The sequence below is a fragment of the Nannobrachium achirus genome (genome assembly GCF_963921795.1).
Source record: "Nannobrachium achirus genome assembly, chromosome: 10".
NCBI classification, from domain to species: Eukaryota; Metazoa; Chordata; class Actinopteri; order Myctophiformes; family Myctophidae; genus Nannobrachium; species Nannobrachium achirus.
Window position 1 is genome coordinate 33,293,025 of NC_137819.1, and position 25,522 is coordinate 33,318,546.

General features: G+C 42.0%; 2 protein-coding genes across 2 annotated transcripts in view; both read left to right on the forward strand.

Moving 5' to 3' along the window:
- Nucleotides 1-5,713: 5,713 nt before the first annotated feature.
- On the forward strand, nucleotides 5,714-13,565 carry LOC308292971 (uncharacterized protein; the record flags this gene model as incomplete). The annotated part of the gene is made up of 3 exons (XM_080735397.1): nucleotides 5,714-5,840; nucleotides 6,576-6,723; nucleotides 13,457-13,565. 3 exons carry the CDS (start codon nucleotides 5,714-5,716, stop codon nucleotides 13,563-13,565), a joined length of 384 nt encoding a protein of 127 aa, XP_080591523.1.
- A 183-nt stretch (nucleotides 13,566-13,748) lies between these two features.
- Nucleotides 13,749-25,522, forward strand: part of LOC308292972 (protein spire homolog 1-like) — a gene marked incomplete at both ends in the record, with an annotated part of 64,610 nt that continues 52,836 nt past the window's right edge. The window contains 3 exons of the mRNA XM_080735398.1: nucleotides 13,749-14,136; nucleotides 14,259-14,362; nucleotides 24,442-24,522. Of these exons, the coding sequence (XP_080591524.1) occupies nucleotides 13,749-14,136; nucleotides 14,259-14,362; nucleotides 24,442-24,522 (573 nt within the window). The remainder of the gene's footprint in view (nucleotides 14,137-14,258; nucleotides 14,363-24,441; nucleotides 24,523-25,522) is intronic.

Genomic DNA, 25,522 nt, shown 5'->3' on the forward strand with positions numbered 1-25,522 from the left:
AGGCTAACGCAGGCATGTTATACACAATTACTCATGGAATAAAACGGCGACCCAACTCTGTTTTTGCTCTTCTACAAGCTCACAACGCGAGGAGGTTAAGTCTGTCAGAACCGTCAGATAATCTTTCTAACTGAAGTTACACAAACACTGATTATGCTACATTTAGCACTGTTAGCCCGACCAATTTAGATAGGGCACGTAATAAATTCACTTCAACCTCGTGTTGAGCAGTTAAACCTATTTGCTACGTACGTCTACAAAAACGTTCATATTTCAAAGATAAAGTGCTTACTGAAGTCTCACAGATGTCACAGTATGGTACGCTCAAGCAGAATTACCCGTATCTTTCGTATTGCTTAATAAACAGCATTTTAATCCGATCAGACGTCATTTTCTGTTGTTTTTCAGCCATGCGACCCCATCGGTTGCGAGGTGTACTGCACTTAGATACATTAATACCTTTTTAAGGAAACAACGACCGATCGGATTAAAATGCTCCTCTTTAAATAATACGATCATTACGGGACATTCTGCTGGAGCGTACCCTATGGTGACATCCGTGAGCCTTCACTAAGCAATTTATCTTTGTAATCTGACCGTTTGTGTAGACGTACGGAGCAAATTGGTTAAACTGCTCAACAGCAGATTGTGTTGAATTCACGGTTGGCGCAGCGTAGCGTCTTTACATTTAGCCCAATAATGCTATCTACAAAGCAATAACTACAGTTTAAAACACATAAACCACTTTAGCCCTATGTTATACCAAGGCTATTTGAAAATAGCCGATCTACAAGCTCACAACGCATTGCGGTGCGACGCGTTGTGAGCTTGTAGATCTGCTATTTTCAAACATTTTGTACTTTTACTTTTGGTACTTTAAGTACATTTGGATACCAATACTTTTGTACTTTTACTCAAGTACATTTGTAATTCTGGACTTTTACTTGTAACAGAGTGATTCTACATTGCAGAATTGATACTTTTACTTAATTATAAAAATGTAGGTACTTTTTCCACCACTGTGTAAACGTTTGTGTTCTCATGCCAATAAAGCTTCTTTGAATTGAAGATTGAATTGAAGATTGCTCCCCATGTGGCGGAGTACACAATAATGGTAAATAAAGTAGCTTACTCTAAAATAATCCATCCATCCATCCATCCATCTTCAACCTCTTATCCAGCATCGGGTCACTGGGGTAACAGTTCCAACTGAGATTTCTAGAGTTCCTTAATAATAATAATTAAAATAAACAATACTAATGATTATAATTGCGACCGTCAGGTCGCCGTTACTATGAAAACCTCCACCGCCTGTCTGTCCGTCAGTCTGTCTGTCTGTCACGTCACATCACACTTTTTTGCCCCTATCCATGTGAAATTTTCCACACACAATCCTTGTCTGCCAATCCACAACCTCCACCCTTCCAGGGACCCCCGCAGCTCCAGGGACCCCCGCCAAATTTTTTAAAACACATTTTTGAATACTGCTCCTACAGTTTTTGCCCTAAAATCACACAAATTGCTACACAGTATGTCTACACTTATCTCATCGACATGGATCTGTCCCATATAGCGCCACCATCAGGTCGATTTTTAACACATTTTTGGACCTAAACCTTTTTTTTCTAATTTTTTTTTTCAAAACTTTTTTTTTACAAACTTTTTTTTACACTAAAACGAGCACACAGATTTTATATTGACTGTGTCAATTCTTGTTATTGAAAGTCCTGTTCTATTTATTTATGTATTTGTTTGTTCTTGTCCTCAGCCTATTGGCACATTGTTTTGTGCACAGTTTTATTTTTCTCTAAAGAGTTTGGTAGTCCTACATCTGTTTCACTGGTAACAGGTAATCTCGCCGAAATGAAGGTCGCCGGAAAACGTGGAAGAGTCGCCGAGGAAGGCTCACCAATTTCGGTGGAATTCTCGCCTGCCTGATTTGGAATTGTCGCCGACAGCTTTTACATGTCGCCGACAGTGTCGCCGACGTTTTTGGAATAGTCGCCTATATTTATACCATAGACAACAAGGTATAAAGGGAGTGAGTGAGTGAGTGAGTGGCAGGGGTATTCAAGTGAGTGTAGGCTACCCTACCCATATATTTATAAACCATTATAGCCTACTTAGCATTTAAAACTCTGATGCCCAAAATAGACAACAAAGGGAGGGGGTGCGGAGTGAGTGGGGTATTCAAGTGAGTGTTCATATGTCACCCATTCACACGTTACATAAGCTTATAACTGTAGCTGTACCTGTCTTCTGTTAAACATCCTGGCCCCTCAACGTGTTGCTTTAAACACATGAGCTAAATTGCGGTTATGTTGGGATAGAGGAAATCAGAGACGCAGCAGCAGCCAGCCAGCTTTGTACTGCCGGACAGTCCGGTTTTTGACCGTGCTGTCCTCCGCCCAGCGCAGCCTCTGGCCGGAGCGCCGGACACCTAATTGTCCGGCTTTCAGAGTGATTAGGCTACAGTGCGGCAAATCTCCCATTTCACTGGTATAGAAAAATAGCAGATATACAAGCTCACAGCGCAACACCGCACCGCAGCTTGTCGCGTGCTGTGTGTGTGCATTTCGTTTAGTGCTCGTTCTCAACTGCTTCACACCGAACGCTCCAGTCGCTCCTCCAACGCTTGTGGATGAAACCCGCGGCGAGTAGTTGTATGAACTGCAGGCTGCAGGCAGCTCAGATTTAGCCAATAGACGCCGAAACGAAACGTAATTTAGCCAACAATGGAGCAAGGTAGGCCTAAATTAGTTAATAAATTGATTTGAAGGAGTAGGCTATCATGCACTTGCAGCAGTGCAGCACTGTGTGTAACGGCCGGGTTGGTGTCAGCAAAGGAAGAACGCAATGCATGTTTTGACTGACAGGCAATAACCAATAACTTTACTCAATGTGCTGTTTCTATCAAGTACCCATAGCCTATATCTCCCTCTGCTATGCCAGTCATGTGGATTAGATTTCAAATGGGACAATTTAACTCAATAATAATTGCAAAAAAGATACAGTGTAGCTAGGCTCATCATAAAATAAAATAATTCATGAAGGGTCTTTGGGTGCATAAATAGAGTCTTTTAGTTTAAACCACTTTAAACCTATTTTACACTATAGGCAATAGCCAATCTACAAGCTATGAGCTTGATCTATTATTTATTTTTATTTTTCAAAGTGTACAAATTTGGAATAATATGTGGGTTCCTGGCTGGGACAAAACATTTTGAGAAGGGGGTCCGCGACTAAATAGGCCTACATATCAATTTGGGGGTCCCATACAGCGCGCCCCGGAAAAGTGTCCTCCTTTCTGAGGTCCTGCTGGTGGCCACCCTATCTCAGCATCCCATCACAGCTGCGGAAAGCGAGCCAGCCAGTGGTGTTGCCAGATTGTCATTTGCGAGAGAAACAAACAATCTGCAGATTTAATAGCAGCACGTCTGACTGCACAGATCGCTTCGTTGGGATTAAAACCGCTCGTAATCCTTCCACAGTGGTGCGGTGGTAGGCCTATACGTGGCTTTGGAAATAAACGTCATGACACTTTACCCTTTTCTATGCAAACTATAAAGTCTTCAATCAATCCATTTCATCCTCCATGACACAAACTACTCCGAGCCTATGCTCGGGCCTCCGGCTCCGACCAAGACGACACGATGAAAACAGTGTGCGTGCAGCTGTGTCAGTGTGTGCCAGGGACGTGCAGAGAATGTTAGAGAGGCAGGGGGCCAGGGGCTGACACTTCTAAAAGAGGTCAATTCTTTCAACATAAGATGTTGCATTCAAGTTCAGGACCTGCATTCAGGTATGGCACGGAAAAGGGCGTTTGCATTTCTTTCACCATAGTAAAAAACTGCATTCATGGTCTAGACTGGAGAGGGCACTTTTTACAGGTGGATAAAAGGGCAGGGGCTCAAACCCCCTTTGATGTCTAATGTGTGCACGTGTCACTATGTGCTGAGTCGCGGCTCGCAACATGATGCTGTCAGACAGTAAAATAAAACTGTGTAGATATAGGTCTAGTTTGATATAGGCCTACATTTCTGTTGATGCTTCAACCAAGGGACGAGTTTGTGATTCCCCCATATCCATGCATATAAAACACTCATGATAGCTAAGAAGTAAATTACATTTCACAGAAGATCTTTTTAATTGGCAAAAGATTTTAAGACAAGGGGTGTGTCCACATAACCTTATATAACGAAGTTGCTTTCATACTAGCTTTTTATTAGTGAACTAAAACAATATTTGACAGATATGACTAGCTTATACATTTTACTTATGAATTGGAATGTTATATTATAGCAATTGATGCAACAATGATGTGTGGAACACTAATGGAGAGACATGGCACGCATTACACGTCGTGCGTAATGCCAGCCCATTTAATTGCGTTTTGCCATTGCCATATGGACAGAGAGATTTCTCTATACGGGGCCAAGTAGAAGTAATCAAAGCCATCAGCTGTAGCCTGTAAATGATCAGTCAATCAATTAAAAGGGTACCCACGTCCGTTTAGTTTGGCAGGTCCTGTGCAGGGCTGCAGGCTGAGTTTCAATTGTTTTTTACCGTCATATCAGACAGCGATTTATCTCCGACACAAATTGCCTATAGGCCTATTGTAATATCCTACAATAATTGGCTGGGATGTAGGCCTAATATTACAATTAGTGTGATGATGTGAACTCTAAACGTTCCCCTAATGTCAGGTCTAAGTTGTGGCATTTTAGTAAATTATTTCTATTTGATACCAGTGACATGCATTTGATTTAATCGAATCTTAAAAAAAAGAAAGAAAATAATCTGCGCCTATTCTCATTTAATGTTCATACAGGCCTATGATTGTTGAATGTCCATACAAAATGCACTTTGTATGTCTATTTTGGGCATCAGAGTTTTAAATGCTAAGTAGGCTATAATGGTTTATAAATATATACCCCACTCACTCACTCACTCATTCATTCACTCACTCACTCACTCACTCACTCACTCACTCACTCCCTTTATACCTTTGTTGTCTATAATGGTTTATAAATATAGGCGACTATTCCAAACACGTCGGCGACCATTCTCGATGAGATTTCTCACTGCCTGGATGAGTTTTCTATAACGCCAGGCGACTATTCCAAACACGTCGGCGACACTTGTCGGCGACCATTCCGGGCGACCTTCATTTCGGCGACTCTACTGGTATTCGTTTCACTCATTGAATGTGTACTGGTGGGAGTGGTACAGTTGAGTGGCAGAAGCCAGAATGTAAAGAGGCTAAGTTAAGTTAGTTAGTATAGTGTCACACTGTCTCCAGCTGTAGGTTTAATGATGTTTAGGTGTTCAATATAATCCCGTAAAGGATTGGGTCTTTTTGACAAGACACAAGTATGAATTAGTTAGTTGGTTAATTAATCAATTCAGAGTATTTCTACATTGCAGTATTGATACTTTTACTCAAGTAAAGAATGTGAGTAGCCTACGTTTCCCACCATCACTGTATCAACGCGCATCACCAATCACATCCGTCACTCCGCGCTCAGTGCTGGCGTTGGATGCAAACGGCAAGCACACTGACACTGGCGTATAATGTCGGAGGAGGAGGATGCTGCCGCGGCCATGCTGCTGTCACTGTAAACGAAAACAATGTAGAAATACTGTAGAATTAATTGTGCAGGTCGGCTGACAGTGACAGTCAGTCAACACCCCATCGCGGGTCATCTATCCGATGGGTTGCGGAGGGAGCCGGGCTGACGCGATCATTGAGCCTCGGTACCACGAGAGCTGGACCAGAGAGACCGAGTCGACGTGGCTCACCAACACCGATGTAGAGACCACTCTGCCCGGGATAAACAGTAAGAGAGGAGGACGAGACTCACGTATACGGCGTCTGGTTGTCGTGGTTGAATGAAACACGATATAATCTAATAATAACGCATGCAATCATCTGCCGGATAAAGGATAGCCATGTGTTTATATTGAGGCATTATATAGACTATATCAAAATGCTATATAGGCCTATTTTTATAGTCAGGCTCAGGTGAGCCTGACTATAAAGGCGTCCCTATTTTATTTAGTCATAGCCTACTGTATTTTTTCTTTATTAAATAATTACAATTTTAAATTACACAGATGTCCATGATGCACCTACTGCATGCAGTAGGCTACAAAAAGCAACATTAAATAGCAGATCTACACAACATCGTTACTTGTTGTGAGCTTGTAGATCGTCTGTTTTTACTTGTAGACCTATTCTTATTTTATTTTTATTTTTCAAATAGAGCAATGGTCACTCACAGGCACAGCTGTGCAGTACAAGAGATAGATTTAATCTGTTAGTCTCACAGCATCCGTCTGTCTTTCAGTGAGATACATGTAGTTCCTGTGCAAATAAGCCGTAAAGCTTTCTGGGATCTCTTTTTAGTTGACCTGATTTGTGCTGTCATCAGTGTCATGAAACTGTACTTTTTCTATTGCAAACTGTTAATAAACTCTTCAACCAATCAAAAGACCATGTTGGTTTTGACTTGATGTTTCACAAACCAGGCTGTTGTAACTTGTAACAGGTCTATTGTATGTAACACCAACAGGTAAAGGTTTGGAGGGCTGTCTGAAAGAGAAGAGGATGGTGAACACAGCGACCCAGTGTGGAAAGCAGGGCCTCACTCTCACCACCACCACCACCGGATGTAACCACCAGAGAAGAGCCAGGCGTTCCTGTAATGATGTAGGTAACCAGTGAGTGGTGGAAGAAATACTTAAGTAAAAGCAGGGAGGTGCAGAGAATGTTAGAGAGGCAGGGGCTGACATTTCTAAAAGGGCCTTTTGGTGAAAATATCGTTGCGACGCGTTGTGAGCTTGGAGGTCGGCTATTTTCGGTGCTTGATACCGCACACTGAACACACTGAACTGAAAATTAGCGATAAACGGCGCGTTCGAAACGCTGCTTCGATTTTCTTCCACGCTTGAGAAGTAAACAGATGAGAGACTAGGGCCTTTAACTTTTTGGATAGGATGTTCACAAAAGGTATTACCTCCACCATCAAGGAACACTAGTTTAGTGTTCCTTGATGGTGGAGCTTCCCCCCAACCGAAAGATTGTGGATGGCTTGTGTGAGGAACCTCATCTCGGAGCTGCATAGCGGAGGGAGAGGTTCCGAAAGGAGCGTTATTAGCCCTGAGGTTTCTCAAGCTTTACTTTGGCTAGTAAACCATTATGTAGCCACTTCCACAACAAGCACCAGTACAGTGACTCAGAAAGGAGCAAATTAGTCTTCATTTATAAGCTCCTACAGTACTTCTCAAGAGTGTTTCAGTGACACACTAGTTATTGGATCCCTAGCAGGCCAGGCGGTCTCTCTGTCTAGCTCAGTGGTTCCCAAACCTTTTAGCCCGAGACCCAAAGAAGAAATTTGATGTCTATTTAGTTTTTTGATTGCACTGTCAAACCTGCATCCGAATGAAGTGTATGTGCGAATACTTCCTTTAGGGTTGGTTAATAAATCCTATACCTGTTCTACTTTCACAGCAGAGCACCCGGGACGCCAGAATAAGGAGAGCCTCGAAAGAGACCACTTCTAAGGACTCACCACCAGTCGGTGCCACCGGAGATGCCGAACCTGGAAAGGAATGTGACGAAAGATGAAGAAGAGGTTATGTGAGGAGGAGGAGGAGGAAGGATGAGGAAGGATGAAGATGGGCTCAGCAGGCGGTCCATTGGAATGTGAGATAGTGGCTCACGCACAGGTGACCTTGGGCACCTGCAGCCTCACCTTCACCCAGGATGATGCTTGCATCTCATGTTTGTGCAAAACGCATGTGTGTGGAACAGGGAATGGTTCACAGACAGTGGAGGCAGGGGATGTACATTTCCAGGGTCCCGTGTTTCCCAGTTCAATATTCTGTTAAAGCAGTGGTTCTCAACCTGTGGGCCAAATTATTGTGTGGGTCCTCAGATGTTTAGCTAAATGTTAACACTGTTTTCTCACTCAGTACATATAAGTGTATAAAGGGTATCTGTAAAGTGTCAATTTAAGGACTTTTTTAGTACCTCTGGTCAAACATTGGTCAAATGATCAAATATTACAGGCAGAAATTTTCACAATGGAATAGATCGAATGTAATGCTAACTCCTACAATTCCAAGTGCTTGCACAGGGTGGGAGGTCCCCAGTTGAAATATGATTATGTTGGGGGTTGTGGCCTGAAAAGGTTGAGAACCACTGTGTTAAAGCACCAATTCACCCATTTTCAACCCATCTTCAATTCTTCATTATGATTAATCCTCACTAATGCTTATTATAAGATGTCCCATTCATGTCTACTACTCGTTCTTGCGTCTCAGAGGAGAGGACTGCTGTGGACAGTTCAGAAACGTGCCATTGACATCAGTGGTAAGCAGTTTTATTTTTTTAATTAATGCAAGATCAATCAATGGCTTCTATTTCAGCCTGCGGGCACCTTGTGGCTCACAGCTTTGTTTGACCCTGGGATTGGACCCTGGAAACACTTGTTATAAATGTCTATAATTATAAAACCTATAACAAGGTTCAGCGAGTTCTTTAACCAGGAAATACTTTACTTAAAGTTATGGTCTATTATGCATTATAATTGCTTTAAAATGCATTGGTAAATGGTGCATTTATATAGCGCTTTTATCCAAGGCGCTTTACATAGATTGTGCATTACATTCACCCATTTACGCACACATTCATACACCGGTGGCGGAGGAAACCATGCAAGGCACCAACCTACTCACCGGGAGCAATTAGGGGTTCAGAGTCTTGCTCAAGGACTCTTCGACATTAACTCAGGGGGAGCCCGGATTCGAACTGGGAATCCTTCGGGAACCCTTCATGCTCTAATATCGGTTTCTCTACCCCTGAGCTATGCCCCCCCCCCCGCATTGTAATGCACTGATAAGGTTTCATAACATTCATTCTAAAGGTTTATAATTATGCAATAACAACTTATAACAAAGACACTTTACAACTGACTAAGTTTAGGTAGTTATAATGTGCTGTTCCGCTGAGTTTATAATGCTTTATGACCAGCACTTATAATACTTTATAAACCTTGTTACAAGTTGTTATGCATAATTATAAAGGTTTTTAATGAGTGAAGCCTTGTAAGTGCATTCATTTATAATGCATTGCAAATGTGATTATAATGCATTATAGACCAGACCTTTTCGTCAGAACTGCGGAACAAAGGACCCTTTTTCATGTTCCCACAGAGGATCCGGGAAACACAGGACCCCAGGAACATAAGACCCTCGGTACAGAGGACCGTGGGAACATAAGACCTTGGAAACTATGGGAACATTGGACCTTGGGAACATAGGACCTTAGAAACATACTGTAGGACAAGGGTCTTCAACAGGGGGTCCGGGACCCCTAGGGGGTCCTCAGAGTTACTACAGGGGGGCCTCCAAATCTTGGTGAGATAGAAACTGTTATCTCCTTTTTTATATTAACCACTTGAATCCTAGCGTCCACATCATTAGAACTTTTGCCAACAATAGCAGATCTACAAGCTCACAACGCCTCGCAGCGAGGCATTGTGAGCTTGTAGATCGGCTATTGTTTCGGCAAAGACGTTTAGCGTAGAAGAGCAGACTGGGAAAAAGAGCAGACTAAGTACAGAGTGAAATGTCAAGTTAAGTATTGACAATTCAAGTGGTTAAATACGTATCTGAAAACACTAATTGACATGAATCCAAAATACAATGATGACCATGCTGTCAAACAATGTAACTATATGGAATCTATGTTTGTGGGAGTCCCTGCTTCATCTCTCTCTCAACTAAGGGGTCCTTCCTTGGCCTGAAAACGTTGAAGACCACCTGCTGTAGGACCTATGGGAACATAGGGACAACCCTGTGGAGGGCTGGAGGCACCGTGCTGACATGGTGCAGGTGGGGAATGCATCCATTATGTTCAGTGAACCATGAGAACCTCTGCACACAATAATTTCAAATCAGCACATCACATGTTCTGTGTGTGTGTGTGTGTGTGTGTGCGTGCGCGTGTGTGCGTGCGTGTGAGGACCTTGCTCAAGCATTTGCTTCAATCCTGTGTACAAGAGTATGCCATGGTTTCCGTTGAATGACTGGAACGGAGAGGGTTGGGAGAAAAAAAGAAAAAAAAAAGCTAACCTTCCCAGATCTTACTAAACGCTGTTTGTATAATTCCAGATAAACCTGAAGTGCTGTCCCGAAAGCAAAGTGCAGGGAAAATTGTAACTTGAAGGCAGAGGGCTATTTTTACAAGCCTTTGCAAGGTAACGAAACAAGCCCGCCCGCATGTGCCTATGCACCATTTAGTTTGTAACCACTAAAATTGCAAAAAAAAGCTTTCCCTTTTTTTTTTAAAATAGCATAAATAACAAATCTACCAGCTCAGCTTGTAGATCAGATATTCAAGCTATTTTTGCGTGACACCGCCGCGAGTCAAGGTTGTTAGCGAGCCTAACTTTGTAAAGCTGTAATCCGGACATCCAGCAGATGTCCTACCTGACCACTAGATGTACATTTCTCAATAGAAGAGATCAGGGGTGTCGCACCAAATTCTGGGCCCTGGGTACAAGGATTCACTATTGGGCCCCCATGAAAGTTCTTCATGGGGGGGGGGTTTAACCCATTTAGACTGGGAACGCATTATTACGCACTATTTTGTGCTTTAACTATTGAAAAATAGCAGATATACAAGCACAGCGCGCACTGCGAGCTTGTTGTAGATCTGCTATTTTTGAAGAATCGTGAAAATTTGTCTTTGAATATTTCAAATCCTTCTAAGGTTTTTTGAAAAACCTATGTTTCTATATCAGTGGTGCTCAAACATTTTCTTATGAAGGACCCCCAAAATGATATGTATTTGGCCACGGACCCCCATCTCAAATTATTTCGTTCCAGGGACCCCCCCAGAAGCAAAATTTGAGTTACAGATGTTCGCTTAAAAAATACATATATTCAAAGAGTTACACGCATTTTCACGAGTTTAAAAAAATGGAAGATCTACAAGCTCGCAGCGCGGCAGCGGCGGCACTCGTTGCCGTGCTGTGAGCTTGTATATCTGCTATTCTTCAATAGTCAAAGTATAGAATAATTAAGGCCCCTCCACCTTGGGCCCTAGTAACTCATGCCCCTGGAAGAGAGGGTAGACCAACTACAACCACCATGGTTGTGAGAGAGTTGTATTACTCTACCATATAGATTGGTTAAAACACACAAAGACTAATGGATTGCAGCTTTAATTGTGTGCTCTTGCTTGTCTTTATTGTTGTATATTTTAGACAGTTTGTGTTGTAAGGTGTGTTACACGTGTCGCCTTGCCTTATAGTCTATAATGTTTTGTTGTGAAAAAAATGAGCCTCAAACACAGTTCCCCATGGGATCAGTGTTGCGCATAATGTTATTTTAAAAATGTAATATGTGACTTTACTTTCAATTAAAAGTTATGTTATGTTATGCTGTTAGTGTCATTTTCTGTGCCAAGTAGACTAAAGCCGCAGAATATTTGAAAAGGTATGAAAAGGTATTTTCTGGAAATCATAAACCAGAACGGATAACCCACAAGGAGTTCTCACATTTGTCCAGCAGGTGGCACTAGAAGCTAACCCAGGTCTCTTCATACAGGGAGTCTGTATTGCAGTATTGTTATTGATTACCTCCACTAAAACAAGACAGCCATTCATCAAATAGAGGATGCTCAGCTTCGTTCTAGAGACACTAATGGAAAGACCATTTGGTGGTCATGTTTTTTAAGTAAATGGAAATGTCTGAGTGACAGCACGCGTCTCAAACAGCAAGGGCGAATCATTCTTCCATGTGATAACTTAAGCAACTTAAAACTTATTTGTACTTTAATCGGTTTTTTTTTTTTTTTTTTTTTAAACTCATTGTACTTTTTGGGGGGTTTAACAAACAATTGCCCATTGAAATGGTATGTCATTTAAAATGGTATGGTGTGCACAATATGTTTTTCTTAGTTTTAGTCTAAATGATGCAAATAAATGCATTGACAAATAGGCCTAAAGGCTCTAGGCTACTAAAGGGCCTGTGAAGTGAAAATGTAGGGGCCCTAAAATTATGGGTGTCAGGCATAATCGCCTATAACATTTTCGCCAGGTCTTTTCGCGGGGCACTTTTGCCGTGGAGGAGAGTCTTTTCACCTACCTGTCTGAGCCATTTCGCCTACCCTCAATTCTGCTGTCAGACTGTCCATGTTTGCATATTATCTCTTTGTCATTTAAATATTATAGTGACTGTGACAGTGGTGTTACATGTCAAACCTACACATGGCTATCCTATGCACTCCATAGTAATCACATAAATACAGAGCTATTGGAATCAGGTGCGCCCAAATAATTAATTAATCCATGTCCCGATACTATACATTCTTTGGTGCAGTATTGAACAGTATTGTAAAATGAACAGTAGGCCTATTGTAGGCCTATATTGTTTTAACATTAGGCTATACAAAATATAGTCTATATGTAGGCTATTAGCCTATAGGTCTATATAAGATATGCTACACCTAAATAGCCTATAGAATCAACCTTGCCTGTCAACAGGCATAAAAAACTATTTTGCCATTTTTTAGGAATAAAATGTGATGTAAATAATAAATGTCAAGTAAACTGTTAGATTCACTTGACACCACTGTCGCAGTCACTATAATATTTAAATGACAAAGAGATAATTTGCAAACATGGACAGTCTGACAGCAGAATTGAGGGTAGGCGAAATGGCTCAGACAGGTAGGTGAAAAGACTCTCCTCCAAGGCGAAAATGCCAGGCGAAAGGACCAAATGCGTGTAGGCGAATATGTTATAGGCGAAAGTGCTGGTGACCAAATTATGTATTTTAAACAGTAGGTTTTTCTTTCTTTCTTTCTTTCTTTCTTTCTTTTAATGTTGATTTCTTCTTATGTCAAGTAGCCCATAGTTTAGCATCTACCATGAATTGGGATATGCTATTTATTAAGAAAAGTGCACATGTTTTCCTTGAATGAAGACCTTAAGAAAAGGGGATACGTTTTTCTTTAGCTGCATTTTGAAAACACGGCAGGCACTCAGACCAGGCGGAACACTTTGGTGGGTTGTGGCATGAGGTAATATTTTTTCTCCGTTTCAGTTGCTAATGTATTCGACATGTTTTGAAATCTACAGTGGCTGTTTAACAGGCTGTAACATAATAATAACAATAATAATAATAATTACGTAAGACAACATAAGAATACTTGTTCGTGTTATCCTTTTAACCTAAATGTCTTTCTGACAAAATAATGTAGTAGGCCTAATCAATATTCAATTCTTATTATTCGTATGGTCATTAATATTCAACCCTGCTGAGGCTCACATACCCCGATCTAAAATAATTAAAAAAAATAACTAAGCTATAATAAACATATAGGTCTCAAGCCGGGATAAACCCATGTTATGTTTATCTTTATCTGCGCCTGTGTGCGTAGGAGGAAACGCCTCCTTTTTAAATACAACTACGGCAAAAGACGTACCCAGAGCAGTATTCTAGGGCTCTGGACGTACCCTACGCATGCGTTCATAATGAACAGCCGGTGAGCAGCAATCAGTGAGCTGATGACATCCAGGCTAGACTAGTGTAGACAACACGAGTGGAACATCCTTCACCCTCTCACTCACCACCACCACTGGAACTTTACCATTGAATACCCGGTATTTTCTTCTTTAAATCCCCCAACCTCGTAGAGCTTCATAAAGGCTCATTTGTTCCCTGCGGTTGGGATGGCCAAGCGGCCAGGGACCGTTTCTCCAACCGCCATCCAGGATGATTTCGGCGTGGATTTGAATCATTCGTCCGCGGACATCATGGATCACGGCACGGCGACGGCCGATCCGGAGCTGTCGCTGGCGGAGATCCTGTCGCTGTACAGCCAGCCCATCAACGAGGAGCAGGCGTGGGCCGTGTGCTATCAGTGTTGCCGGACCTTGCAGCACAGACACCGGAGGACCACCACCAGCAGCAAGACCCCCGCCGCTGCGCACAGTGCGCAGGGCTCTGTTATTGTTGATCACCATCACCATCACGACGCGATACGGAAGATCGGGGGACCCGAGGACGTGAGGATCCGCAGAGACGGGACTTTGATAGTGCACCACCAGGACGACACAGGTAAACACCTGAATCAACCCAACAGGGCCTTATCTATTGTTGTTTACGTTTATTGGAGCGTTTGGTGGTTCCGATCGGTGTCTGTGTGCGTAGCTTCTGCGTAATCTGCGTAACGTGCGCAGTCCGCAGTCTATGGGATGCATTTATGAAGCTGTCCCTTGTGGGAAAGAGGAGAGCCGTTCTAGAAGCTGGCAAATGCGTTGACAGCTTTGATCTGCTCTCTTCGGTAGGCGACAGTGTCACTATTTGCGCGATGGAGTGTATATGGGCCTACAGCTTTATTCACGGCCTTTTATTAATGGATCATCCATTATTCTCGGTCTCCATCAATACAGTGGCCATATTGTGTTTGTCTACCTCTAAGCCATGTGGTGGATTTGTTTACTGCTATTCATTTTCATATAAAGCCTACAGTGCTACTTCTACACCGCGTAAAAATGTTTGGGGCGACAAATATATTTCTTTCATGACTACTAGTATGCTATTTAGCTAGAAGAAATAGGGGTTATCGTAATACCTATGCATTTGTGTTTGAATAGCCGTATTACAGTGGTCTGTTGGCCATTGTAAACAGTAAACCATGTGAGCAATTCAAACTGTAGGGAGTCGGCTATTGTAGACAGTAAACCATGTGAGTGATTCAAACTGTACAGGACCAGTTGGCCATTGTAAACAATAGCTTGACTGCAGGGCACCTTGCTGAAACAAAAGGATACTCCCAGTCCCAACATCCAGGTTGCAGATACCTAATGAGTATTGCATGCATCTGTCAGCTGATGCCTGCTAACTTACAGAACAGGTGGTGTTTGACTTTGACTGTTATGTAAATACAAATTAGATGTAAATCTAATACACTGGAAATTGATTTAGGCTTATGCTTACACACACACGCACACGCACACACACTCACACACTCACACACCCGTAAGGTTCAAAACACACTGGGGAACCCCATGATTATTCCACCCCTCCTCCTATGTGAAACAGAATGCATACACACAGTGGGGGATTCTGATTTGCAACAGTAAAATACCGTAGGTAGGCTATATAAAACATGGGATGTGTGAGTTTTCCCTGCTTGCTCGGAGCCCTGTGAGGTCTCGTACGTCTATTATCACTAAAAAATATATATATACCTAAATCTTGATTTTTTTTTTTTTTAAGTTGCCACTTCAAGACTAGAACCGGTAGGTCTGATGCTTTGGGTGTGAGGCATAAAGAACAAAAGTCTTTAACGCTGTATTGTACGCCCTACCTCAAACAGCTTTGGTATTTCATCAATGTGTGTGTGTGTGTGTGTGTGTGTGTGTGTGTGTGTGTAAAGTTGTGACAATATCCAGGTACTGGGGTTCACACTGTCTCTGCTCCTGCAGAGAACATGTTAGCTACCACCCTCTTCTTTAATTCCCCCCTTCACTCAGATCGTCTTCTCCAGTCAACAGTTGAATCCAAGTGTTAAGACAAGCAGTAAGGTTTGTCTTGTTTGTAAACAAACCTAAACCCCAAGAATAGTCTCTCCTGTGTTCCAGTGGAGGGGGCGTAGCACTGAACAAACCGTTAATTTTCCATATAACTGCATACAAGCCCTTGACATTAACTTTCCAGTTCTGACCATGCCAGAAACTGAACAAATTCCACCAGTTCGTCCATGGCATCCACAGCTTTGAGCGGTTTGACTCCAGCACTTGGAAATTAGAAGTCTGTGCCACTGCCCTGGCCAGTGGCCGAGGTATTTTGAGACGGCTCTGTCCCGTCCTGATTCTCATTAGGGCCGGCGATGAGAAAGACGTGAGGCCCATTAGCCGGATGCCTGCAAACTAGCTGTCCGTCTACGACTCTCAGTATCTGGGAGGCTCGTTCAGGATGTTAGCAGGACTAAATCGGTGCTTATGTAACCGAGGGGAGCTGGCTGTCAGCCATGGACTGGACAGTGCCCAGACAGCCACTATACTTAATCAGTGCTGACTAGCTGCCCGAACGTATGCCTAATTTAGCCAATATTATTACAAGGCCTTTGGCGCGACACTGTTGTGGGTTAGCTGTTGAAACAGTGTAAATTGATCTTTACTCCTTTGACTTTGATGTCCTCTTTGCGATACTGCTGTGGGATGACATAATTATATTGGTCGGCCACAACGGAATAGGTAAAACGGCGGTCTGGGAAAGGAAGGTCCCTGGTTTCCCCCCAGTGTCAGTGTCCCTGAGCAAGACACTTTAGACTTAACATCTTGCCGGCTCCCTGAGTTCTGTATTAATGGCACCTGCCCGGAATGGCCACTGCTCCTTTATAGCTAAGATGGGAAGGGTTAACAAGAATGGGACAGGGGGCGCCCGCTGGCCTACTGGTCCAGGCGGATACCACATAGGCTCTGATGCCTGACATCGTGTCGCAGGTTCGAGTCCCGATCCCGATGTACTTTTCTGCGTGTCTCTCCCCATCTCTCTCCCCATGTCCTGTCAGTCTACTGTCCTATAAATAAAGGCTTAAAAGCCCCAAAACAAATCTTTAAAGAAAAGAAAACAAGGATGGGACGGACAGTTTAAATGTAGAGGACACATTTCACCTTGTGCCAAAAGATACCTCAACCCCACCATCAAATTGATTGCTCTTTGACTCATCTCTTTGACTGTGATGCCTTCTGTTTTGTCATACAATATGGCCACTGGTGTTGGAAAAAAGTTCAGACCTTTGACTGACAGGCCCTCTGAGATATGGCAGCGATCTTACATTTAGGAGGTTCTGTTGAAGTGAGGTCACAGGTCACTAGGATTCCTACTTTTTAATGTGGTTTACCAGGACCATGGTCAGAGTTAAGCCAATCTCTGCGTATGATATGTTTAACAGGGGGAACTGGGGCATAAGACCTCAGTCAAAAGGAAGTGACAGATGCAAATTATGCATCAAAATGAATTGTTGGGTGGGATTTTATTTATGTACGCCTACTACGCCCTACCTCTCAAACAGCTTGGCCTATATTATTATTACAAGGCCTTTGGCCAGGACGACACAGGTAAACGCCAATCTCTCCCGCTGTCCTTCAGTGGGGGGCATATGAACACATGTTGATGTGTACTTAGTAATGACAACCAGGATGTTATCAATGGGATTCACACTCTGTAGTTTTGTGATCAAACCGATGCAGCGTAAAGGCTTTGCTTTGCTCAAAGTGACAATTTTCTATCTTCTGCTCAATTATCCATTCACTGCTTCTGTAGACATAATGTAGTACATTTAAACTGAAATAACACCGTGCACATGATGATCTTAAAATGTAGCCCCCCTCCCCCCACACACAAAAAAAGTGACTTTGTTTGAAATAAAAAACATTATGCATATTTAGCTAATTGAAAGACCTTGCATAAGCTATTCAGAGTTAATGCTGTGCACTAAAACATTCTGTGATTTCCCCTCTGGGACTAACAGTAGACATAGTGTTTCCAAGATGAGCAGTGGTGTGTTGCTGTTTGTGTTTTTCTTTCCCCCCTTTCAGCAAGTCATTCAAGACAGCCGAGATACAGAGCTGAGCTACACTTGGGGAAAGAGTACCTAACCTTTTCCCCATTTCAACATTACCTCTACACCAGGGGTCTTCAATGTTTTCAGGCCAAGGACCCCTTAGTTGAGAGAGAGATGAAGCAGGGACCCCCACAACATTTTCATAGATTCCATAGTTTCATTGTTTGACTGCACAATCATCAGTGTATTTCGGATTCATGACCATTTGTGTTTTCATATATTTAACCACTTGAACTGTCAATACTTAATAAACTTGACCTTTCACTCTGTAATTAGTCTACTCTTTTTCCCCTCTACACCAAAGCTCTTTGCCAAAAATAGCCGATCTACAAGCTCACAATGCCTCGCAGTGCAAGGCGTTGTGAGCTTGTAGATCAGCTATTTTTGGCTAAAGTTCTCAGAATAAGGACACCAGGGTTCAAGTGGTTATTATAAAAAAGATTTGGAGGACCCCCTATAGTAACTCTGAGGACCCCCTAGAGGTCCCGGACACCATGTTGAAGACCCTTGCTCTACACAGTAAAATCCTCAGCGTTCATTTCATTCAGATTTCAGAGACGGACTATACAATTAGAACCACATCACCTCATGGACCATAAGGATCCATTTGATTTAATGAGTTTGACTAAAGTTAATCGATTTATTGATTGTGAGAATGTCCTCGTCGTGAAATTATCCCTATTCAGAGAACAGCACATGTGGCCAAAGTCCTCTGGTCTATATTGCTGTGTCTGTACCTTCACCTCTGACGTGTCTGTTCTGCAGAAAATGTAAAGATGTCATGATGAGTCACGACTTTTGTTACATCTTATATCATAGAATTGTGCTTCCGTTTTGTTGAACGCGCAATATGCAATTTCTAAATATGTTTCTGAATATTGTGAGTAGAGGAGAATTTTAACCACATTTACCACTGGCACAGCAGATCACAAGCTCAGTGTGTGTACTAACCTCACTCCATTCCATTTTGGACCATTTTCTTCTTTTCTAATCAATGGGTCTGACATTCCTGTTGGGCACCTTTTCAAAAGTTTAGAAATGTCTCAAACTGCAAGAATAGCAGATCTAGAAGAAGCTCATAATAATGCGCATTTTGAGCTTGTATATCTGCTCTTGTATGACCCAATATTATAGGACTCGAGTAAAATCCTGAATGTTGGCACTGTTGTAGTAGTCACCACAAAAATCGATGCGGGACATTCAATGTTGTTTACATTGATTTACTGCATGATTCAAGGTTCAGGTAGGCTCCTCTGATTTGACCTTCGCATTTAATGAGGCGTTACCATGGAAACTGAAAGCGGAGATGGCTTGATGGAGATCTGATTGGTTCCTAGCCTCCCCCAGCACCAAAATGTGACACCTCAGCTCTCACTTTGCCCCAGGGGCCCTACACTCAATTTATGCTAAAGGCTTTGTTCACAGAACAATGCATTGTCTTCCGAGGTAGGAACTCAAATGTAGTAATGTGTATTTCGAATTGATCAGTCAATACTCGCACACTGTACTTTATTGAATTAAAAACCCAATTTGACAATGTTTTTAGTCATCTAATGGCTATAGAATTATACCAGTAAGACTCCCTAATCGGGAGATAAGCGACCGTAGGTGGCTTATCTCCACAAATAGGGCAAAAATTTGTTTTTCCAAAATCTTCCTGATCCATGTTGATGACATGAGTGTAGACATGCTGTGTAGTGATATTCGTGATTTTAGGGCAAAAACTGTAGGAGCAGTGTCCAAAAATGTGTTTTAAAAATCGGCCTGAAGGTGGCGCTAGAATAGGGCCATGTGAGAAATGAGGGGTGGGGTCTCCGCGTTGCCTTGGCGGACGAATAGGTACCGGCCCCGGCTCTCCCGGACGCTCCTAGCCCGAGTTACGGCATTTTATGTGCACTGCAGTGGCGGGGTCCTCCACTGGGGGCGCCACCACTTTTGCATCCGTTCTGGAGCACCAGGAGTCGGTGGTCCCCGGGAATTCCCCGTGAGCAGCCCCGTTGGGGTGGTCATTTGGTCATTTTTGCACATTTGGTCATTTTTTACATCTGGGGGTCCCCCAGGGACCTGGGGGTCCCTGGGGCTCCGGGGGTCCTTGGAGGTTGTAGTTTGGCAGGCAAGGAGTGTGTGTGTAAAATCTGGCATGGATCGGGTCAACGGGTGCGGAGATATAAGCAGGGAAAAAGTGTGACGTGTGACGGACTCACTCACAGACAGACAGCCTGTGGAGGTTTTGGTAGTAAATGCGACCTATGGTCGCAATCAACTTTGTTGTCACCTGCTGTTTGGCCACCTCCATTCCTGGCTAGCCCTTCAAATCTGGTGTTTAATATTTCATACTTGTCAACACTGTGTGAGGTTAGCCCTGAGGCTGTGTATGTGTATGGGGGGCATGTACACAGTTTCCACACAATCACTTCTGTTCATGAATGTATTCATGCTGTACATGTCTACAAATGATTCACAGTCTGTTTGCTTTATGATTTGATTTATTGCGTGTATGCATGTTAACACATTTTCTTGAATAATGAATATCCATTTAAACATACAATGCACTGATGGTGTTTTTATCTGTCTTGTCATTGCAGATAAATACAGAGCAGCCCACACGTCATTACAGGTGAGTTCTACATCCTAAAAGTGTCTCCACATTCACAATTTCAGTAAATTAGTGAAAATATTCAAGAAATGAAAAGCATTTATTATTTATTTTAATTATGATTTCTGGTGTGGTACTAGCCAATTATATTGTAATTAATTCTCAATTGTGGTTGTGTACAGATTTCAAACCGGCAAAAAGTCAGGCATTTCGTTTGGAATGTTGTAGTAAATAACCTTTTCATTGGCTTGGATTTGTCTGCTTTGAAGATCTGTTTTTTAAGTGGTGCTCTTTACTTATTTTAGTATGTTTTAGCATCAGTAGCAAGTTGGCTGATATTGGCTGATGTTTTTCCTATGCTTGCCACTAAGCTTCATACACTCATTTAGGATTTTGTGTGCAACTATAACCAGCTATTAAGGATTTTGGTTCCCCTTGTGAAGGGGAAAATATACTTGATTGACACGGACAATGTAATGCGTTCTGAGCTTTTTTTCCACCCTCTCTGATGCCGGTGTTGATGTTTACTTTGTCTAAAAGCCTGCAATTATGTGCTGTGGGTTGTTCAATCCTGAAAAGCCCATTTCACATTCTATTTCTAGCGCTAGGCCCACGTTCTTAAACCATTAGTCTGAACCAGAAGTGTTCATAGCACAAAGAGGTGGGCATACCCATGTGCCCTGCAATAGTGATTCAACAGTGAACGAAAGTATTGGTATACAAATGTACTTAAATTATCAAAAGTAAAAGTACTTATGTTATGTAAAATGTCCCTTTCGAGTTTTCAAATGTATAAAAATCTTTTGAAAATAGCAATCAAAATCTACAAAGTAACTAAAGTTTTCAAATAAATATGTAGTGGAGTAAAAGTACAATATTTGCCTCTGAGATGTAGTGGAGTAGAAGTAAAGTACAAATACCTCAATGTCATTTAAGTACAGTAGTAAAGTATTAAGTCAATTTACTTGGTTACTTTACAACACTGCTTAAACCCGGCATATCTATGCAGTTGTATGATGAATAGTGAATTAAAAAAATTGCTATAAGCTCACAACGTGTTGTGTTCTTGGCTTGTTGCTCTGCTATTTATGATTTTTCCTTTCTTTAATCTATAATTATATGGCCAATAGAAACAGCAGGTTGAAAGTGGTTAATCCTGAAGGGTGGAACACATGAAATGCACGACGTCAAGGCTAAATACAAATAATTGTATTTGAGTGCAAATCTAGGGGGTGTGTGTCTGTGTGTCTATGTCTAGTAATAACAGACATTAGTGCACAATGTCATAAAGGCCTTGGTTGTTTTCCAATAAATGCCTCTGCCTCTCCCTGAACCTAATGACTGCTTCAGGTATCAGGTGTCATTATGAAATGCTTAATGTTTTCAACCTAGTGTCTGTGTGCCAGAAATATACACAATACTGCATTAGTGGCAACACCACATGACTTCAGAGTTTCAAATGAGATGGCACAGATGGGATCGAGGCAGGGGACCTTACCGTATTTTGCATGTGTACATGGCATGCGTGCGTGATGAACGCAGTCGGATACAGCCTTTTTAAGCCATGGCTCTGAAGGAGTCTAGCTGTCTATACTATAGGAGGTTGATCCGTTTTTTCGTACCTAGTCCGGCCAAATGCTGGACTGATCAGCGCCCAATGTCTACTCTACACTGCCAATAGGCCACAGAAGTAACTGTTTTCATATGGCTTATACAGTACATTTAGCCCAAATTTGGAGTCGTACTCTACATCATGGATTGATTGTCATAATCGACTGATCTGCCACGAATGATGCTCTGACCTCCACAATGTCGAATCTGGCTTAGTACCTGTGAGTTGGGTCATTGTCATGAATCATGCACATACGCTACATAGTAAAATCCTAAGTGTAATCTCATAGAAAATTCCCCATCCACTCTCTCAACATTGGCCGCGTTTACATCCGTTCATACCCCCACCCTCTGTCGGCATCAAAGATTGTGTGTGTGACTGAATTGGTTCGGAATTCCTCCCCAGCTCAGCTGACATGCGAATGCGATCACACATCACAGCCAACACATCCGAGACCAGGCAGAGACTATCCCACACTGTCCCATGACCAGGCCGAGGCTGGTCAGCATGACACCAGCACACAAACACCCCTCCCTCTCCCAGCCCCCTTCAATGAACACACAGCCCCGTCTCCACCCCCATCTTATGGTAGACTCATCCCGTGGTCACTGATTCTGATCTCTTTGAAAGTATGCAGTGATGTATGAGGTGAATTGACATTTAACACACTCACTGACTGACATGAATGGCAGGCTATGTGTTGACACATTCCATCACTAGTGGCGCCTGTTTTTTTGTGAACAGTACAATCGTCTGCTAGTTTAACTCTGGTTTTGTAGGATTTGTCAATAGTCTTATTTGACCAAAAGGGGAAAAAAGCTATATTCATTGATAAGGTAGAATTATGATACATAATTATGGTGTATGAGGTCATATGACCATATAAGGTTATATATTATGAACTGAACTTACAGTATGTAGGAGACCACATTTTGGTCGCATACTGTAGGTTCAGGCTAAAGATTACAGGTCATAGTAACTTTGATTGTCCTGACTGTAATCATGTTTTGGTTTACAGTATGTCACTAGTGGAAAATTACCACTCACTGTCTTAACTTCCTTGTTATGATATGGGAACGAATCAATGAATCCCACGATCTTATATGTCATAAACTGTATGTCTTTATATACATGTTCTCCTCCATCTTGGAGGAGAGAGAGAATTCTCAACCTGCCGCTATGGTGGGGGGAGAGAGATTTAGAAAGCTGCCCCTATGGTAGCTCACTGTCTGTCTTCCTTGTCTGCTCTCTTAAAATACAGCAATCTAAGATTCAGTCCTTTGGTCTCTTTGTCTTATTTTAATTATGGATGTATAGATCCATACTTGTTTAACATTAATATTAATTTACATTTCATTCATCATCAGCTTTGTTTTGTTTTTGGAATGTCCAGTATATCATTTAATAGATCTCATTAATGTGTTGGAGTGCTTTCAATTATTTCCCAATAGATCTAATGAATGAGTTGGAGTGCTTTGAATTATTCCCTTAATTATGTTGTATAAAATTAGTTGATGATCAATTATAATTGATTGTCAAGATTTCCATCCTTGCATGCCCGGTGCACCTCCAATTTGTGTGATAGTCATAGTTGAATTATTACTGTGTTTCACTATTACAAAACTGAGACATAAAATCACGCTTTCACATATATATTTTCTTTATTAACTTTGCAGCCTTATATACAGTCAGATCTGTCCGAATCGCCAGCCAGACAGTTTCTCTCGTAGGCTCTTTGATTTCATGCTTAATGATTGGACCAAGAAGAGTTGACCAGCCTTTCTTTTCTTTTGAGTGTCTTGTCTGCCAGCTTTCTGTCACAGCATCATGACACTGGCATTGATTAGCAACGGCAATAATAATATCGGTGCTTGCAAAGTGGTCAGTGACCTATATATTTGATTGGATCAGTCATGACTCCAGTTACCTCTTCGTTGTTTGTCTGTCACCATGGAGACGTGCCTCTCCCACTGTAGGCAGTGAACAGATGGGTTTAGCCTAGTTGGTCTCCAGTTGAGGATTACGGTAAGCTTAATTGGAGCATCCTATTAGATGTTTCTCAGTTTGTCAGCCATGAACAAACTGTCACATCCCCTGTTATATCAACTTTCTTCTGCTTAAGCAATGAGATTACGCACAAGAGTTACTCAACTACTTTAACTCTGGCGTTCCTGTTCTGGGCATCACGACATAATAGGAGTACATAACGAGAATTCAGCAGAAATGGCTGATTTACAAGTTCACAGTGTGTCCCATTTTGAGCTTGACCAAATGCCTCAATCGATATTGTGGCGTTAATATCTAAGCTCACAATGTGAGACGTTGTAGTCTGTAGATCAGAAAATGTATATATTTATAATCTTGTAGAATAAGGCTTAAATGACAAACTAGGAAAAGACGACACATTCATATCACACTAGTACAATAACTTGTCTCATTCCACAATCTCAATATCACTATATATATTATATGAACACCATTCTTTGACTTAGATCAGCCCCTTAAAAATCATGAAAAACAAAACAAAAAAAGAAAACATGAAATGCGTGTTCCACACTCTGCATCTTGTTTTCCCAACAGGCTGCTCACATGGTGCAGTGTGTGTTCAGCCTGTGTACAGTAGTTAGCAGCTGGCTGAACAGAGGCTGCATGTGTCTGCATGTGAGGCTCCCGTGTGTGTGGGTGTGTGTGTGGGTGTGGGTGTGTGTAGCAGGCTGGGCGTCTCTTTCCCCTGCAGGCTCTGCACTCTGTCTGTTGTCTCCCTCGTCTTGAGTTTTGCTCTGGCTTGATTGTGCGCTTGATGCAGCTGCACTGTGACTGAGTAACAGTTATTGTAGTCACTACGTACCTAGTAATAGTAACTGCTGATTATGGTTGGGATTCGGGACCGGAGGAACTGGATCCAACATTGAGGAATCGGTTCCTTCACATTTGGAACCGGTTTCCAGAACCGGTTCACACTGTCTGGTTGGTTATGTGGACTTCACGTCTGCTATAGTATATAATCACAATACCGGTGGTTCTCAAACCTAAAAAAAGGAACACCATAACTCTCCAAATGGATCTGTTCCGTTTGTACACTCTCAGAGTTGCAGTCCTGTAAGGGTCCATTTAGAACCCCATATAGAGCATCGCAGTGGGTGTGGTTTACTGGTCCCATTAAAGAATCTCCCGTTCATTTCCTCATAGACTTTCATGAAAGTATTTATAACGATTATGTTAAGCCTAGAACCAAGCCATCCAGGATGGCAGTGAATCATGACCATGAAACCTTTGTTTTAATGAAAAGAACATTTTGAAAATCGCTAAACAAAGGGTATTTATTAAATGTAGTATATCAAATAATTAAATATTAAAATATGTTTTCGTATAGGATCAAAGGTTTTATGGTCATGATTCACTGCCATCCTGGATGGCTTGGTTCTAGGCTTAGCATAATTGTTATAAATATTTTTGTAAAAGTATATGGGGAAAATGAATGGGAGATTTTTTTGTGGGACCAGTAAACCACTTCCGCTGCGATGCTCTATAGGAATCGTTAAAGAATCAGACCGTTAAGAACTTATAAGAAGTAATCGTTAAGTAACCGGAATTGTTAAAATCTAAAAGGATCCCAACCCTACTGCTGATGCGGTCAGTGTGACTGAGTCACAGCCAGGTA